This window comes from Bombus flavifrons, chromosome 2, assembly GCF_040668555.2.
Source record: "Bombus flavifrons isolate JBK064 chromosome 2, iyBomFlav1_principal, whole genome shotgun sequence".
NCBI classification, from domain to species: Eukaryota; Metazoa; Arthropoda; class Insecta; order Hymenoptera; family Apidae; genus Bombus; species Bombus flavifrons.
This window is the reverse complement of record NC_138443.1, coordinates 18,575,309-18,593,436: the sequence shown is the minus strand read 5'-3', so window position 1 is coordinate 18,593,436 and position 18,128 is coordinate 18,575,309. Positions and strand designations below refer to the sequence as shown.

The window sequence follows — 18,128 nt, the reverse complement described above, 5'->3', positions numbered from 1 at the left end:
TGTGCATCGTTTAGTTGCGTTGATTGATGTTATTTATTCGCGAAAATTCTAGACTTTTCTATCCAGAAACTGCTGTTTCTTTACTTGTTTGATCGCGATGTAACTTTCCTTATTTTCTCGCGTTTCTCTCGTAAATTTAATTACGTATTAAACCGTTCCATAAGTATTTCGTGTTTGTATATTCGTGTAACTTTGAAAATACATTCAATTTCCTTAATAATGGATAAATGGTATAATTATACAATTTCCTTGTTTTGTATCACGCAGGGGATACTCGGAACTTGGTTGACACGCGCGTGACACGATTTCGACAGTTCGTGCGATACAAAACCATTCGTGTCTTCTTTGCTCGTAAAAAGTTTGCTTAATACGTAGTTAATGGGTGACACAATGTCCCGCGGGAAACCCGGAACAATTTCGTTTCCAAGGCAAAACGCTTTTCTCCGCGTCTAACGCAGTAACCTTCGTTTCATTTTCAGCAACAGAGGCACCCGCCTCTTCTTCTTGGTTGGATGTTCCTGGTACTGCCGTTCTTGCCCGCATCCAATCTTTTTATTACCGTTGGATTCGTCGTTGCGGAACGTGTACTTTATTTGCCCAGGTAATTTAACAAAATCTTGTCGTTTGTTGTAATTTTCAAAATAAACACTGTATATGTGTTTCAGAACAGGAGATTTTTGAAGAAGGAAAAAATATCGAGAGAAGAGAAACAATCGTTTACGAACAACGTTTCATGTATATGTATATTCTTTAGAAGTAGACTAAACTGAAAATTTCTATTAATATAATCTTGGTTCGTTTAAACAAAATAGAATATACGTATATAAATGTTCATGCAGTATAATTTTGGAAATGTAATTAAAAGAATGATACGCAGCTACACTTGAAAGATCTTAAGATTTTACTGTATTTTAGAGAACATTAAGACAAATTCAAAAATATCTCAAGCGAGCAACGAATGTTCACAGCGTTGGATGGATTCTTCTGGTCGTATATGGGATGCAAATCAGCTGGACGGCTATTCCGCGCAGAAGAAGTCTGATCACGACCGGAATCGTTCTACTTCTACTCCTAGGATGCTACAGAACGATACTTCGAAACAGAGACTGGACGTCCAGAGAAACTCTTCTCAGGTTTGTCGGTCCTGCCTTTTAACACTTTGCACTAGAAACGTCAACTGTAGTACTAGCGCTATATTTCTGATATAAGACGCTTCCATATTGATGAACGTATGCAGTTTATAAAATTATTAGACATGCACTTTACATTCAACGATTCGCTCTCTTTTCAAACATATTTTCGTGCGATTGATTTATATATTTTGGAGGATATTATTTTGAAAAAGAAAATCAAACATCGAATATACGAACACGAGAAGAAAGACTGAAAGAAATTAGCGTCTTTCACGATTTACTCTGCAAAAGATACGTATAACGTTACATTCGCCGAAAGAGTTTGTTAATTTTAACGAATTCGTAATGTAAACGTTTAGATGCTTTTAAGAGATAAAAAAACAACGAGTTTTGAAAAAAGTATATGACATTTCCTTTTTTGCTTGATTACGCAGAAATTCTTGAATCGTCGGAACACGCGATTATTTTTCACCGTACGCAAAAGCTGTCATAACATTGAACTGATAACAAACTTGTCGATAATAGAACGAGATCGAGAGACGACAGACACGAACTTTTGAATGTTCGCCGATATCGGTGATGAAAAAATAATATTCGATATTGTATTTTTCTTCTCTTTCTTTTGTTCGTGATACGGAAAAGAGAGCAAGAAGTTGAATTTCATCTTAAAGCTCACGAGCCAACAATTTCAAATGGAGCGTCGGAATGTTTTTCAGCTGCATCATTATTCTTGGGACAGTCGAGAAATTTTATGAATATTTTTAAATTCGTGGCGAACGATTTTGCACCGAATTTTCCGAAAAAAAAAAGAAGAGAAAATCCCCACGCTTTATGGAAGCTACAGTAGTTTATCGTCGTGGCAAAGAAATTACTTGCAAGGTTGTAAAAATGTAAGGATATGAGGTTTCACTGTAAGTAATGGGTATTCAGTTTTATGGAGTCGAGAGTTACAATTATAAGGTAAAAGATATCCAATATCGAGATTATAAAAATATAGAAGACAAGAGTTTAATGCCAAAATTATTGACGTGCAGGAGGATCTGCAAATATTACTAATTTATGGATGGAATCGACCTACGTATTAGATAATTTTTTAGATTTATGTTTTATATTAATACAATTTACTGATGTTAGTAATTCGACTCAGAACTCGGAAAATTTCACTAATCATATTAGTTCAATTGTGCAGGTGGATCTTGATCCTCGATAATTCCACATTTATAATATATTTGTTACCAAAATTTTATTCAATTTATTACTGAATTTCTTACAAGAAAATTTTTTGTCGTTACTAACTTGTAACTCGTTAAATTTCATGGTCTATGTATATTACATTTTTATTCTTATCGTTATATATTTTTATTATCGTATATCTACATTAGTATAATAGGATTGTGCAAGAGGAGCCTGATCCTCGATATTTCTCCACCTTTGACGCATTAGTCTACGAATTAGTAATACAGAAGTCGAAAGAAATATTCGGTCGAAAAGTTTACAAATGAAAAGCCAACGAGAAAATGGGAAATCACAATTCACGTTACTCCCTAACTTGAAACTCTCCCCTTAGTCGTTCGTTCGGTACGCAAGCTCGTAATTCGTCGTGCACGAAATCCCCAGTCTAAATTCCCCGAATCGCGGCATAATTTCGCGGAAATTTACGCGGGCCTCTTCGTCACTGGTGGGACAACGCCGCGGGCACACCGCCAATGCTGTTGCACGAGCGAGAATCGCGCGCGTGCTAGCAATTGGCCAGACGATATCAGATGTAACCGCGGCGGGATAAAGAGCCGAGGATCGCGTCGAGGTCGAGATGATGACCCTGTCTCTGACCCCGAATCCTCTTGTTTATAGGGCGGGTCTGCGGTCTCTTCCCCATAACGCCAAGATGCATTATAACTTCGCCAACTTCCTGCGAGACACGTCGCAACCTAACCGAGCTATTCTACATTACCAGCTGGCCCTTTGGTGAGTACTATGAATAAGAGAATTTCATTCGATAGTTGTGTAAATGTCGTCGACTCTCTAGACAACATTCTTCTTCGGTTGCGTGAAAGATGGATTTTGATAGGATGATAAATCCCCTGAGACGCGAAACACATGTGTGGTTAACATCCGGTTAAATTTACGGTTTGTCCTACATTTCCTCGAGCAACAGTACGTACAACGCTTTCAATTTTTCCGTCAGAAACGCAGGGAGCAGCGTATCGACTGACATCATCTCCTCTACCCTTCAGAGTCCCCTTTTCCCCAAGGCGCCACGGCCAACTTTGCTCGTGACTCGTGGTTACCCACGTTTATTTGCGTTAAATCAAATCGCTTGTAAGCAACCGGAGATCTAAACGGCAGGCATTTTTACATTTTTACAGCGATGTTGGAGACACGAGGTTAATTTTTTAGGATTTTTAAAATGGTTCCCTATCTCGGTGAATATCTTTGATACACAGATGAAAAATAGGGTGTTTGTCGTTAAAGACAGATCAAACGGTAAATCGTCAAGATTTAATTTATCTTATTTATCGCTTGCCACTGTTATACAACAACGTTTTTAGTACTAATAACATGTAATTTGTGACATGTAAAATTTCACCAATAATATTAGTTCAATTACAATCAAATTTCACGCACTCGCACTGCAACGCTTGCTACACAATGATTTCGATTCGCCTTTTGCTACGATCATTCTTTAACAAATATTAGTCCAAGCAAACACGTCGTTCCAAAGACGGTGGAATCTGTCCGTTAACGGAAGAAAGTACGAATTTCTCGTCCGAAGTCAGTCACGACGAAAGGCAAGACTAGCGAGCTTACATCCACGAGATCGTTTTTTTCTTTTTTTCTCTCTTTTACTTCTCGTGTCCTCTTTCAGCGTAGCTCGGCCACGCTTATCAAAGCGGTAAAAGGTTTACTGACAGTGACTGGTATTCCGATAATGAAAATTCCACTTCCCCGTTCGCGCGAATCCTTTTGAAGTCGCCGCCTCAATGAACCGATCCCACGTTCTTCTCACTGGGAACCAGGCCATCAACCCGTTCCTTTTTCGCCACCACATCGCGGCCTTGTTTCCATGTCGCAACAAGGCGAACTTTCCCGCAGTCTCTTTCCTCGTCTTCCGTGCAAATACATATTCCCCAGCGTTGCTTTCCATTACCACGCTTTGTCTCTTTTTTCTCGATTTGTTGTTCCATTGTTTTGCATCAGCAGGATGAACATTGACGGTATCGATCCCGGACATCGACATAGCTGTCGTTTCGATAGTCGTTTTCGAAAAATTGGGAAATTTATTTTAAAGATTATTGAGTAATTGTGGAAGATTTCGTACTTTTCAGTCAGAATTTTATATAAAAACTCGTGTTCCGTTACAATTCGAGCGATGACACGCTATCGAATAATCGAATGGAAACGTATTTATCACGTTTGGAGGAGAAAACGTTGTTTGAGTTAGACTGTTCCATAAGTTTGAAACTCCTAACGTGCTTCTTATGTTCAACATCGATCGATTCTGACCAAATATCATGAAGCTGCGTATACTAAAACGATGGACAGGAACTGTAGAATCACACATTACTGTTACATCAGCTTTCACCAAGACGCGCTGTCGATCCTTGCCACAATATTCGTGAAGCTCGTTAATCTACTGTATAAGGTTGATAAAAGCTTCAGGTCGTGTTAATTTTTTAATTAATTTGTTAGCCGTGTCGCTGAGTGAATATTTTTTGGGAAAACTGGACTGAGAATAGATGAAGTTGTGTTTCTCCGCAGACACTTGAAATAATTGAATTATCGATAATAAAAAAGAGCAACATTTTTTCAAAGAAACGAAACAAGACATTTTAATTCATAAAGTTTAATTCATAATTCCAATTATAGATTGAATTGAACATAAAATTAACGCGCTGTTTACACACCTCTTAATTCCTATACCAACATTTATTTTCAAAGCTGTGGTAAAGTCTACCTTTCATGGAATATCTAATTGTCCGAAGAATTACGAGACTAATTATTACCATCCAATTAATCGATTGTGTTTATCTCTTTCGTTGTTATAGCTCCTTTTACTGCAAAGAAATTATTGCAAAGAAACTTACACGCACCTATAAATAAACACAATGGGATATCATTAAACGTTTAATGGCTCATTATACATTATTGACTGCTAATTTTATGACATACCGTGAATGATAATATCATTGGTTTGTTAACGACTTATGAAGGAGTCAACGATGAATAGATATAATTGATAATTAATTTCGTTTCCGGTTAAACTGCATACGGGTGTTTTCTACAGGATCAATCAGCCAGTCAAATTGATAATGCTCGATTCATCTTCCAACTCATTGTTTGTTAAATTCGATCGCGTATTAATTAAAATCATTATCGGGCAGATCTCTCTCTCACTCTTTCTCTCTCTCTATCACTGATTTTGACTCTATGACTTTGCATTCATTATTGCAACGTTATTTAATCGAAAAATATCCTGCAATTTTGCACTGCTGCAGCATTGAGTATATGCACGATTGCGTACTGTAAATATAAAAATTGATAGATGTCCTTCAGAGACCGAGGCAATAAATATTGTAAAAATACGATTTTATATGGAAGCTGTCGTAATTGTTTGCCTGAAGTTTGAAACGTTTATCCGAAGAGTAATGAATGGTAATAGAAAAGCTGAGTTGCTAATTGACGTATGGAAGGCAAATAAATTTCATGGAAATTAACATTGTTTTTGAATCTTTGAAAACCGAGCGATCGTTCCAGTGGGATATACTGTATATCCTTTGTTAAATTAATAGCTGGTTTTATCGGGCATTTCGAAATGTGTTGATCTCTCGACGTGCGTGTTTCATAATTTATAATATTTAAAAATTCGCGACGATAGGAAATGCGTTTCGCGAGTCGGGAAACGCGCGATAAAACCTTAAATCCGATCTATCGAGCTTCGAGCCGTAACTCCGGTTGGATTTTTGCACAAGCGAAAGCACACGGGGAAGGCCGGAAACGCAACGAATCGTGAATTTCTGAAACTGCTGCCTCGTTCCGTGTTTCTCCTCATTCAGGACCGGTAAGCAAAATTAATCCATGCGCCAGTGTACACCGTTTACTGGCGCACTAAAATGCAGAATCCAATTAAATAATTCAAGCATGGCGGCGCGATGAAGGGTAGGTTTACAGTGTGCATCCACGCGTACCGTCGTATGCACCAACATTGAGCGCACGCGAAAACGCTACGGCCGAAAGAATTCCCTGCTAACCATTTGATATCTCCACGATAACTGTGATTTAAGGTTCGTGGCTCAGTTTCTCTGTACATCGACTGACTAAACGTTTTAACATTTTGTTCATACGTACTTATCGCTGTAAGTCGTGCTACACAGATTTGTAAAAGGTTGGAGAATAGACTCACTTGTTCATTTCTAAGAATTTATTTCATTTCACACACACACACACATACACATTTCCGTGTGTACACATTTCAGATCTGCACTGGCGAGGATATCGATGAGCATAGGTATTTTTGTCAATTTAATTGAAATTATTGATTGTTTATTTTATGTTATAAATATAAATAACTTAACGCGTGTTAGAAAGAATACGTGAAAATAAATTGTGTAAGATACAAGCGAAATTTATGTAAAAATATAATGAGAAGAAACATCATAATTGTGTTAAAACTTGTAGGTAGAGGAATTAGAGTTATAAGCGAAAGTTAAACAATTCTCTAGTGTTTAAAAAGTAAACTTCTAATTTATTTTTTGTACTATTAATTTAATTAATAAAGAACGTATTTCTTTAAATGCCGCACCATGAGAGTACACTTGTAACACACTGAATGGTAGAATTAAGAACAGCTAATTATTAATTCGCGTGAAAATGTACTATTTTAGAAAACGTCAATCCTTTTTTCTTTCTTCTGTGCTCATATTTTGTCAAAGTCACGATATTCTTACACGAATATTTTGCTATTGGGTTTCCGAGACAAACAATCGTGAAAGTTTAAAATACAAAATATTTTTATATGAAATTTACTTTATTTCCTCCTTGAAACGGTTTTAAGCGAATCATTTCTGTCGAGTCGATCATTTTGTCGCTTAAAACGTTGATATTTAACTTAGCAAATTCGTGGACTTCTTATTACATACAAGTATCCTAATTTAGATTTTATTCATTTCCGTCTTTTTGAAAAATTTCAATTTTTCGAATTAAGTTTTTTTTGGATTTTAAAAGATGCTATTGAAATATAAATCTTAAATACGTGTAGCATAATGACAATAATACTAATTCCTAATCTATACTTGATTATCTATATAAAAATAGCTACAAACTAGTCAAGTTACAACGATATTTAAAAGACTTAAAAGATTGTAAATACTAAAAATTATAAAAGTAATTTTAAAAAATAAGACTATCGAATATTCTATTCGCACGCTATGTATTAGCTTCCTGTATCATTAATTTATCGGTAATCTATGTAATAAGCTTAATTTCCTTATAATTGGCTATCACCTGATACTTTTCATCAATAATATACCTGTTTGAAAAGTGGAATATGTACTATGTATTACGTACGTTCTTCGAAAGGAAATTGAGAAAAAGGAAAATACTGGTAAAGCAAACATCATACTTTCGCGACTGAATGAGTGGCGGAGATAAAAGGAAAGCGAAACAAGGTGTTTCAAAGAGTAAATCGTGGTCGAACGAAGGAATAATATTTAACTAACGAATAATTTTAATTGGAGAACATATACCGACGTATGTACAAAAGCGAAAGAAAGAGGAGGAAACGAAACGAAAAAGATAGAAAATGTTCTGAAGTGTAGAAAAAAAGAATGGAAATTGGAAATAAAATCGTATCGTTTGTAACGCCAGATATATAGTAAACGTCGCTGTTGTTTTAGTCGTGAACGTTTCGAGAAAGAAATGAAATTTTCATTAGCAAAAGATGATCACGAACGATGTTATCTCTCATATATTTTGAAGATTGATATCGTTATTGTCCACAAATATTTAAACAAGTAGTAACGTATCGATTCAGTATTGATACTACCGTAATTGATAACAATCCATTACGAATAGCTTACGATTTCGTATCTTTCATTCTAATTCGGTTTCATAATGATTGATCGATTGCAAATATAGGCCGATTTAACGTTAAGATCGTTATGCAGAACTAAAGTCAAAATATCCAATTCGAAGTATTGGAAAAGGAAAGTAGTTTTAAAAACGGTTAATTCTGTTTTCGACTGAATCATTAACGCTAACTGCAATTGGTCACTACTTTTGCTAAAAGACAAGAATATTTTGTATTCTCTGTCGTAAAATCTAAACGAGCGTTATAAGGTTCAATGATCGATATCTATCACCTAGACGAGCATAAATAATTGTTGAAAGTAAATATTGTATTTATATTGAAATTTCTTATTTTCGTTCAGTACATTCAACTTCGACCTATTAGATCAACGATACCTATCAGAAGTTTTCAATCAAAGCGTAATTGTATTATACCGTTGAGATATAGAAATTACTAAGAACAAAAGTGAAAAACAACTGGTTCGTGAAATATGAACGATAACCTTCTCCCTTATTCTCCCTTTTACTGCGTCTTATTAAGAAATCGATCTATCATTGGATCGACGCTTCGGAACCATTGAGCCGTGGTAATGACAGTTCGATCGTGTCCTCGTTTCCGGTCATCTCGCAGTTGCGTGCAAAGAGCAACCACTTCTGATCGAATTCTCTACAAGACGAAACGAAGCGAGATCGATCGGTAATTCATGAATACTCGACTCTTTTGTGAAAGGTGTTCGTCGAACGAATGCAGCTTGGCCTCTGTTCCTGAACGACGAGCCAGAACTCTCTTTGCTGTGGATATCACGATAGAGAGAGAAAAGGGAAACACGAAGACTTGGAGGAGACGTTTGCCACCTCTTGACAAAAACGTCGAAGGTTACAGCAGTTAATTTTCGCGATACTGAAGAATTTTAATCGACCTACACTTTCATAATCTTTGCACGGCTTTGTCGACGTTCTTTTGTGCTGTTACGGGTCACTCGAGGAACGTAATGTTTATTAATGAAAGGGCATGTGTACCGGAGTTAATTGAAAAAGCACAACGATCGCGATGGCGGATCGGTCAACTTCGAAGGTTAATTTAGCGTGTTACAGGACGCGAAAGCAGTTTTATTGAAAATGATTCTTTTGATCGAACCAAGGCTGCGAAAAAATAAATGGCCTTATATGGAAGACTGGAATTAGTAATCTGTGAAAATTTTCAAGATAAACGAAGCGGGTTATTAATATCGTTAAACTGTTCGCAGATTGAAAAGATACTTCAAGGTTGTTTAATATGTATCTGTTTAGTAGATGATAGTTTCCCTTTTAGACTCAAAGTTTTTACGACTGTACGTTTTTATTTTAAGGCACTCTTTTAACAGTATGGTAATTAAGGTTCCTAAGAAAGTTTACTAGGTTTGCTGTTCTTGCAGGAACTGTAGATGAGATTTTTTTTAAACAACGTCAGCAAATTTATTCGCGTCTACTTGAATTGAAATGAAATTCTTATTAAAAAAGAATCGTGCAAATTCTTACAAAAATAGACCCAAATTCATCTAGTTAACCTCCTCTTCAATTCTCAACTCGCTCAACTGCGTGCCAGCCTACTTTCTAAATTCATCTAACGAACAAACGGACCACTCATCGACCGCATTTCGACTACATTTCTCGACGAAGAATCGTTTCTGCGTGCACAATATTCATTCGTCGCATCGTTGCGAAAAATTGCATGGGTTGGTGCGCGCAGAGTGTCTGTCTCGTTGTTCGAGTCTTCGCCGTAGTTGTGACCCGAGAAAAGGTAAAAAAAATAGCGTGGGAGAGAGAAGAAAAAGAGCCATTTCGAGGGCAGAAAGTCCATGAAATTTCAGTCTCGACTACGAGATGAGTATGCTACGTTTTTGATAGGCACCCCTGTGTCTTTGTTTGTCGCGTATGTTTCCCCCGAGAGGTAAGTGCATTGCGACCAACTAATTAGTTCGGACAACACCATCGGACTAAGCTTAGTGTCGCTTTTGAACTGCGCAATCCCATCGGCGCCAACGAATAACGAGACGACAGAGGGAAAAAAGATAATTACGTGTGATATAGATCTGTTATTTCATTCTCATCGTCTGTGCTTTATAATATAGAACGCCAAAAAAAAAGAAAGAAAGAAATAAAGAAAGAAAGAAGAAATACCAAACGAAGTAAAATATGTTGGTTTTCTAATAACGTAGTGAGCAGATATTCTAATAATCCAAGAAAACCTATCGTTAAAATTCCTTTTTTTTTAAATAATGCTTTAAATAATTCTTAAATAGTAATCTGTTATTTCATTCTCATCGCCTGTGCTTTATAATATAGAACGCCAAAAAAAAGAAAGAAAGAAATAAAGAAAGAAAGAAAGAAGAAATACCAAACGAAGTAAAATATGTTGGTTTTCTAATAACGTAGTGAGCAGATATTCTAATAATCCAAGAAAACCTATCGTTAAAATTCCTTTTTTTTTTAAATAATGCTTTAAATAATTCTTAAATAGTAATCTGTTATTTCATTCTCATCGCCTGTGCTTTATAATATAGAACGCAAAAAAAAAGAAAGAAAGAAAGAAGAAATACCAAACGAAGTAAAATATGTTGGTTTTCTGATAACGTAGTGAGCAGATATTCTAATAATCCAAGAAATCCTATCGTTAAAATTCCCTTTTTTCTTAAATAATGCATCAAAGTGCAAGTTGGAGCGCTTCAGTGCTTGTTCGAAGCGGAATAGTATCGCGCCGTTTCCTTAAAACTACTTTGCAGTTTCCGTGCGTCAAACTGTATCGATGTACCGGTAGACGAAGACCGTGAGAAGCCAACAAAAATGCATTAATTAGCCACATAGCGGCTAGAGACGAAGTGGCAATCGCCTCGCCTCTCTTCTTTGTCTTCTTTCTTTCGCTTGCATCCTCTTCCTCCGCGTTCGACCTCACCCGTTCATTTTTTCTCAGTCTCCCTTGGGTCGGTCTCTGGCATTTTTCACCCCTTTTTTTCACTTTCTCAGCAAACCGCAAGCCACTTCTTGCCCTTTTTCTCCAGGCCAGGCTAATGATCCGCGTTTTAACGCACGAACCAGCATATCTGATCGGGAGACCCACGCGTTTAGGGTAACCCAAGAGAGGAGGGGAATCGATGCCGAGGCCAGGTTCAGGTATGAACTAATCGAAGATAATGGGATTATTGTCCTTCGAATTCGGTTTCGGCTGCTTTGATTTTCTGGTCCATTGACTCTCTGTTATGTGCAATTAATGCGAAGGATTAATGGTGTTTGACTCCTGAGCTTTTCCCCGAACAAGCGATTGCGTAAATACATTGCATACACTATCGACTAAAAATTGTACTCTTGGTGTTTATGTATAAATTTTGTTTTAATATTATCGTAAATTTCTTACATTTCATCGAATGGTGAATAATAATAAAACGTTCAGTTGCGTTTGTTTGATTTTATTGATGTTTAAGATACGAGAAGAATTTATCGATACGAAATAAATCTGATTTCTTTTGATAACAGCTTTTGAGAGTCAGCTCGAAATTAATGTTACAGATACTCGAGAGTATCGAAAATAGGAGAATTGTATGCCGATTTGTTTTCGATTCTTGAATCATTTCGAAATTTCGCTCTGAATTTTTCAGACGAGCCAACATCTAACATTCACAAACGCAAAAGTACCTGAAATAAAATATTAGAAAAATATTAGAAGATATTAAATATTTATAAAATAATCATCTCCTAAAACTCCCACCTGTACATGCCGAAATCCATTGGCTGGCTAATCTTTGGTTACAACTCTTATTTGGTGGTATTTGTCCGCGAAAATGCAATCAATGCGGTAAACACGGGCGAAACGTGGTTGACTGTGAAAAAAGACGAGGTGAAAATGGATGAGGAGTGGAACAGAAGAGATGGAAAAGTAAAGAGAAACAGAGAGAAAGTAAAAGAGGAGGAGAAAGAGAGTAAAAATGATGCAGGCGTGAGAATAGCAGCGCAGCATCGACGAACGACTGCAAGTCAGATGAAAATTGCACTTGGACTGTATACTCCCGCTCGTCCACCTCGCACGCTTGTAGATCTCATTTCCTAGGCCGAGTTTGTCGACTGTCCCATGTCCCATTCGTGCTTTTTCTGTCTCTCTGTCTCGTGTTCTGTTTCTCCATCGACGCCTAGCTTTCTCCGGTCAGAGCCGGTATTAGCTTTGAAAAATTGAACCTTCGACTAACTGTCAATTTCCTACGCTTGTTTCGTTCAGAGAATCAACGCGACGAGCGTTCTTCGAGCCTCAGATGCGAACACGGTCCCTCGACTGTTCGCGAACACAGATCTTACTCTCTCGTTTCACTAACCAGGAGAATTATTTTTGTCGCCAACAGATTTCTGTATTAGGTTTTCGAGAGAACAATGGAGAGAACAATGGAGAGAGTTTCGGCTTTTCGTTCGTTTTCGATTTATCCCTTTGTTCCTATTTCGATTTTGAACATTTTACGGGTTCGTGCTGATCCTTTATCAAGTTCCTCTTTCGTTGCAATGTAACGGGAATCGCGTGTTGGTTAGAACTGTTGGTAAAAATTTGGACTATTTATACGGTTATATACTTAAAATATCTTCTGCTTATTATATGATTATTGTTGCGATTATAATTATTCAATGATATTCAATATTTCATAAATTAGAAAGCACGATCTTCCTTATCCAACTTGTAACCAGAGCAAGTTAACTATAATTCAAGAGCAAGTTAACTTTAAGCAAAAGTTAACTATAATTTCGTTCACACGTCAAACTATAAACATCAAACCGTCGAATGATTTTCTTCGATCACATTCCCAGTACCTTTCCATTTCCATGACTTTATCAACTTTCGATTATACGAATTGTTTTTTTTTCTTTAATACTGCATCGATTCGCAAACGAAAATTCGTATGTCCTGTCTTTGTCATTGTATAAGATACAAAAGAAGGTGGACTTGTTAATAAGCTTTTATTTGTGAAAAAGTAGTTCACACGAATTAATTTCAACTTAATTTCAGCTAGAGACTAGCAAGTAGACGGATAATAAATTCAAATAGCGACTCTGGTTATTCCAACTTTAATTAGAGCAACACCTCGGAATCACAACAAATCTCAGGTTCGTCCCTCTCGTTGACGTTCTCCTGGATCCTGACTCGACCAGGACGAATTAGTTTTCGATCAGGCGGCCGAAATTTCCCCAAGGAGACATTCCACGAAGTTTCTCGTCCGGCGGGAACGCCACATCGGCTAAGTAATTTAAAATAGCCCGAGATTGATCCGGCGAATCCGATGGTCCAGTAATAATTGAGAGCGGAAGAATGTTCGCGCGCGCTGAGTTCTCGCGTGTGTAGAAGTTTCCAAAGCGTAGCTCGGTTGGCTGTTATTGCATTCGCGGAAAGAATAGCTCCAGGTGCCTGGAGAATTGTCAGGGAGGAATAAGAAACGCCCCGGACGGAGAGAAATACGTAGTCAATCGATGGAATGCCACTAGGACCGGGGAACGAAGCGACTTGAGTTTGCTTTTCATTCGCCGTCAAGCGCTGCCCGTTTCCCTGGAACGTCTCCTGTTCTTCTTCCATGTCGTTCTTTATTTCCTTTCTTTAGCTTCCGAATAAGAAACGTTTCTTCTTGCGTAAAACGTGCTCCTGCACGTACGTTTTCTTCTGTTTTCGTTCTGGTTTCCCTCGTAGTAACGGTTGACAGTATTTTTCGAACGTCTCTGCAGCGAGACGTATTCTCGGTCTGGTTTTAATTTAACGCACCAAACTGCTTGACTGGTGGCGCGGAAGAAGTTTTATATCGTTTAATCGCAGAATATTTAAAAGAGATATAGATATAGGTATATGGTATACTTTATCTATATATCAGGTCTGTAAGTATGAAACCGGAATTTGCCTATAGATGGCCCTAGCTGATAATGTAGTTATCACTAAACTGCGTCATTGATGCCAAAAGTCTTTGTTGACATCTCACAAACATTTTCGACTCGGAACGATACAAGTTTCATACAATAGCATAGTTTGTAATAGCGTCGAACATGTCAAATTTTGTGCCTTGAAACTACGATTTGCGGACAGCGTTGATTTTCTGTTACCATTTGAAGAAAACTGCTGCAGAATCGCATCGAATGCTTGTCGAAGCTTACGGTGACCATGCTCTTGGTAAATCACAGTGCTTTGAGTGGTTTAAAAAATTCAGAAGTGGCAATCTCGACGCGAGGAACGAAGAACGTGGAAGACCACCGAAAAAGACCACCGAGCTGTTAAAACCTGGCGAAACCGTTAATACTGAGCGCTACCGACAACAAATGATCGATTTGAATCAAGCTTTGCGTGAAAAACGACCAGAATATCAAAAAAGGCAACACAAAGTAATTTTGCTTCGTGATAATGCACCATCGCATACAGCAAAACCGGTCAAGGAAACGATCGAAGCGTTCAGTTGGGAAATACTTTCGCACGCGGCTTACTCACCAGACTTGGCTCCGTCCGATTACTATTTATTTGCATCGATGGGACACGCACTTTCCGATCAGCACTTCACTTCTTAGGAAAATGTACGAAAATGGCTCGATGACTGGTTTGCCTCAGAAGAGCGACAGTTTTTTTGGCGTGCCATCCACCAATTGCCAGACAGGTGGGAAAAATGTATAGCTAGCGATGGGCAATACTTCGAATAAAATATTTTTAATCATTTTCATACAATAAACGTGTATTTTCTATAAAAAAAATTCCGGTTTCATATTTACATACCTGGTATGTTGTTGAAGTAACTACTTCAAAAAATACTCTACATCTTTATTTATGTACATCCGTGATCTGGAGACTGCTATTACTCAGAAATATTCTAAATAAGGAGCGGTGCATATTATTGTACCCTTGAATATACATTATGTTTTGGGTTGCAAGGTCTAGGAACAAAGGAACTAATAAACAGATTTCTATTTATGTTCCCTGTAGGCTCTAGCCAAAGCTATAAGGTTAACTTTTTTGGTAATGTCCTTTTGCTATAAATATATGAACGTGCTCCTTATCGTTCCATTGTCTAGTAACACTAAGAGAGTAAGGATCTGAATAAGCATAAACTTATACATTATACTTATACCTTTAACTATTTCAATATACTTTTCTATTACAAATTCGTCCACTTGTTCTTCAGTCAACCTCGACCTCAACATATGTGCATGTATATACAGTGTAAGTGGTGGTAACGAAGGAGCAAAGAAAAGAGTATGTTGATAAAGTATTAAGAATTTATTTGTCGGGTTTGTCGGATTGGCGTTAGTCTCAGGGGCGCGTTGCGTATTTTCATTAGGACAAGCCATCGTAGTTGTTCAATGGAGATTATATTTACAATTATATGTACAAGTGTTGATTTAACAGGATTTAACAATTAATCGTGGTGATTAGACACTCTTGATGTAAAGACAATGTTCTTAGGTTCAATAACGAATGCATGGTCAACGGGAAAACTCTTTGTACAATTGAATATGTTTTGAAACACAAAGTGTCGTTAGCTGCGACGCACGGTATCTTTCTGACTGCCAGACAAGACGACGTGTGTAAACTCTCCAAGGTGATCACAAGAATAAAAGACTGACACGATCACATTTGTCATTTGCATATTGACCGGAGATATCAACAAAATTCCAGGCGCCGTTACTAGGCTGACCCTCGTAGAGCCATCGTTGCTCCTGCCCGGGGCTTGTTTGTTAATACAGCGTGTGTCCCTCGATATTGGTACTTCTTCTGTTAAGTAAAAACGTACATCCCGCGACCGTGGCTACGTTCGGCGACCAGTTGTGTCACCTCGAGCCCAAGCCCACTGTCACGAATCTCGGGCAAACATAATCAGATCGTATCACAACAACTACTTCTAAGTTCTATTGTTTAAGTACAGCTATAATAAATAGTTTAGACCAAAGTATCGGGGATCTTCCCAAAATTCCAAAAGAAAGGCCCAGATGTCCCTACATCTCCGACATATAAATTAATGAAACAACGAGAAGAATTTACTGAAACCGATCGTCTGCCATTGAGTTATGAAATTTATTAATATTGAAATCATGTTTTAGAAAATTTAATATCAATCGTGTATTTATTTAGTGAAATTAAGAAATTAGTACAAAGTAGAGTCGAGTGATTTGAATCGTCACCGTAAGGAAGTTTCAAATTGAAATATAAAATACGACTGTTTCGATAGAATTCAAAATATCTACTTCTCGAAGGTATTGCGTACGGTGGTGGTGTACATTTCCATGAAACGTATTGCGATAATATTCACACTTTGATATAACGTTAATTCGTACGTAAATTTGATTTTTGAATTTTTGAAAGGAAATTTCGACGGCTATTCATTAATTTCGTATTTCCGTAATTCAGTCTGCAAATGGACGCGAACAATATGCTTCACCTTTATGCTAATATTCACGCCATGCGAAAACTTGCTTGATGGCAGTTGCACGTAGTTCGGTTCTTGCAGGATATCCCGCCGTAATTTTCGATAGACCGAGTTTATAGTTGCAACGGATCGTAAAGTTAAGGCAACGACAAAGCTGGATAGGAGGACAGAAAGCGGTACAGATAAAGCAACGACGAAGAGGAAAGGTATGTTGGCCATATAGCAAATCCGACTTCCCATTATGACACTATAATGGTGTTCCATACGAGGTTATTGCGCGTCAGAAATCATATTGAAATAGGAGAGGTATACCGACAATTTTTAACATTCGCCTCACGTACGCCCACGTTTTACTGTAATCGATTATTTTTTGTTCTTCTCTATATTATTACACGCAATAATAACGCACAAGTGCAAGAAGAGAAACAATCTTTTAACAAAAAAATCAATCGGTAGAATAATATGTTTTCGATTATTCTATGTTCCTGTACTTACAAAAAATCATTCGTACGATCGTAAATATAAAATTTCTTTTTTAACCAATTCTAATATTAAGTATTTACGAAGCTTTGTCTTTTAAAATTATATCGATAGATACTCTGATAAGTTTAAAAAATTGATCAAATTTATCATCGATTCAAGGGGGTCGAAGCGAGGAAAGAGAAAAGAGAAATTGATTATTATCGGTCAGTAATAGAGAATGAGTCTCCCCTTGGTACGAGTAAATAGATCATTGTTGTTTCCGAACAATGATGAGAGTATGCCCGTTCGTGCTAGAAAAGACTGATGAACGTGCTATAGGCAGGCATTGTTGGTCCGGCGGAAACGCCGTTGAATAAATTGGCCACACTGTTTCCACGATACCATACTATCATCCTCTGTATTGTCTCTATACATTTATTGTGTGAACGTTGATGCTTAATGCAAGCATCGCACGATTCTATTTACGAGAAACGACGGAATCGATACGTTCGACTGGCAATTATTCTTTGGTTTTCGTCGAGGGAGCAAGGTGGCTGAGCAAACGATCGGTACTCGATGCGTGACCGAAAGTTCGAAGGCACATCCACGCCAGCCATGATTAAACTCGTTTGTATATTCATGTATCGCTAACGTAATACGTGCTTCAATATATTTCACGTTTAACGTTTTAACGTTTCCAGTCCTTGTTCATCCGCGTAAATGAACCACTGAATATCATGAATTCAGACCGTGTCATCTCTTGGAATATTTATTGATATTAATCGTCATGAATATTTATGGAGATTTTAAAGCTACGGAGATCTGGCTTGCACTATCTAAAAAGAAGTCGACTTACTTGGTACAGCGAAGCTATTTCATTGTCGTGACACGACTTTTGCTACAGATTTTTCCAGCGTCTGAGATATCCGGCGTCGATAGGAATTGATACTTTTATAGTTTAGCAATATAAGTATGTTATACTTCATTTAACTTCCTTCATTCGTGTATCGTATAATTATATATTTCAGTGCATATATTAGTTTTTGTATCTTTTCTAGCGTCACGT

The 18,128-nt window shown here is 37.3% G+C and overlaps 1 protein-coding gene across 5 annotated transcripts in view; it reads left to right on the top strand.

The window, feature by feature from the left end:
• Positions 1–18,128, top strand: part of LOC138188207 (protein O-mannosyl-transferase TMTC1) — a 276,538-nt gene that overhangs the window by 226,033 nt on the left and 32,377 nt on the right. For all 5 annotated transcript variants that reach the window (XR_011175430.1, XR_011175425.1, XM_069129792.1 and 2 more), the window contains exons 8-10: positions 480–601; positions 969–1,133; positions 2,985–3,098. Coding sequence is in view for 3 of the 5 variants with exons in the window: in XM_069129792.1 (XP_068985893.1) it covers positions 480–601; positions 969–1,133; positions 2,985–3,098 (401 nt within the window). In the remaining 2 variants the exon portion in view is untranslated. The remainder of the gene's footprint in view (positions 1–479; positions 602–968; positions 1,134–2,984; positions 3,099–18,128) is intronic.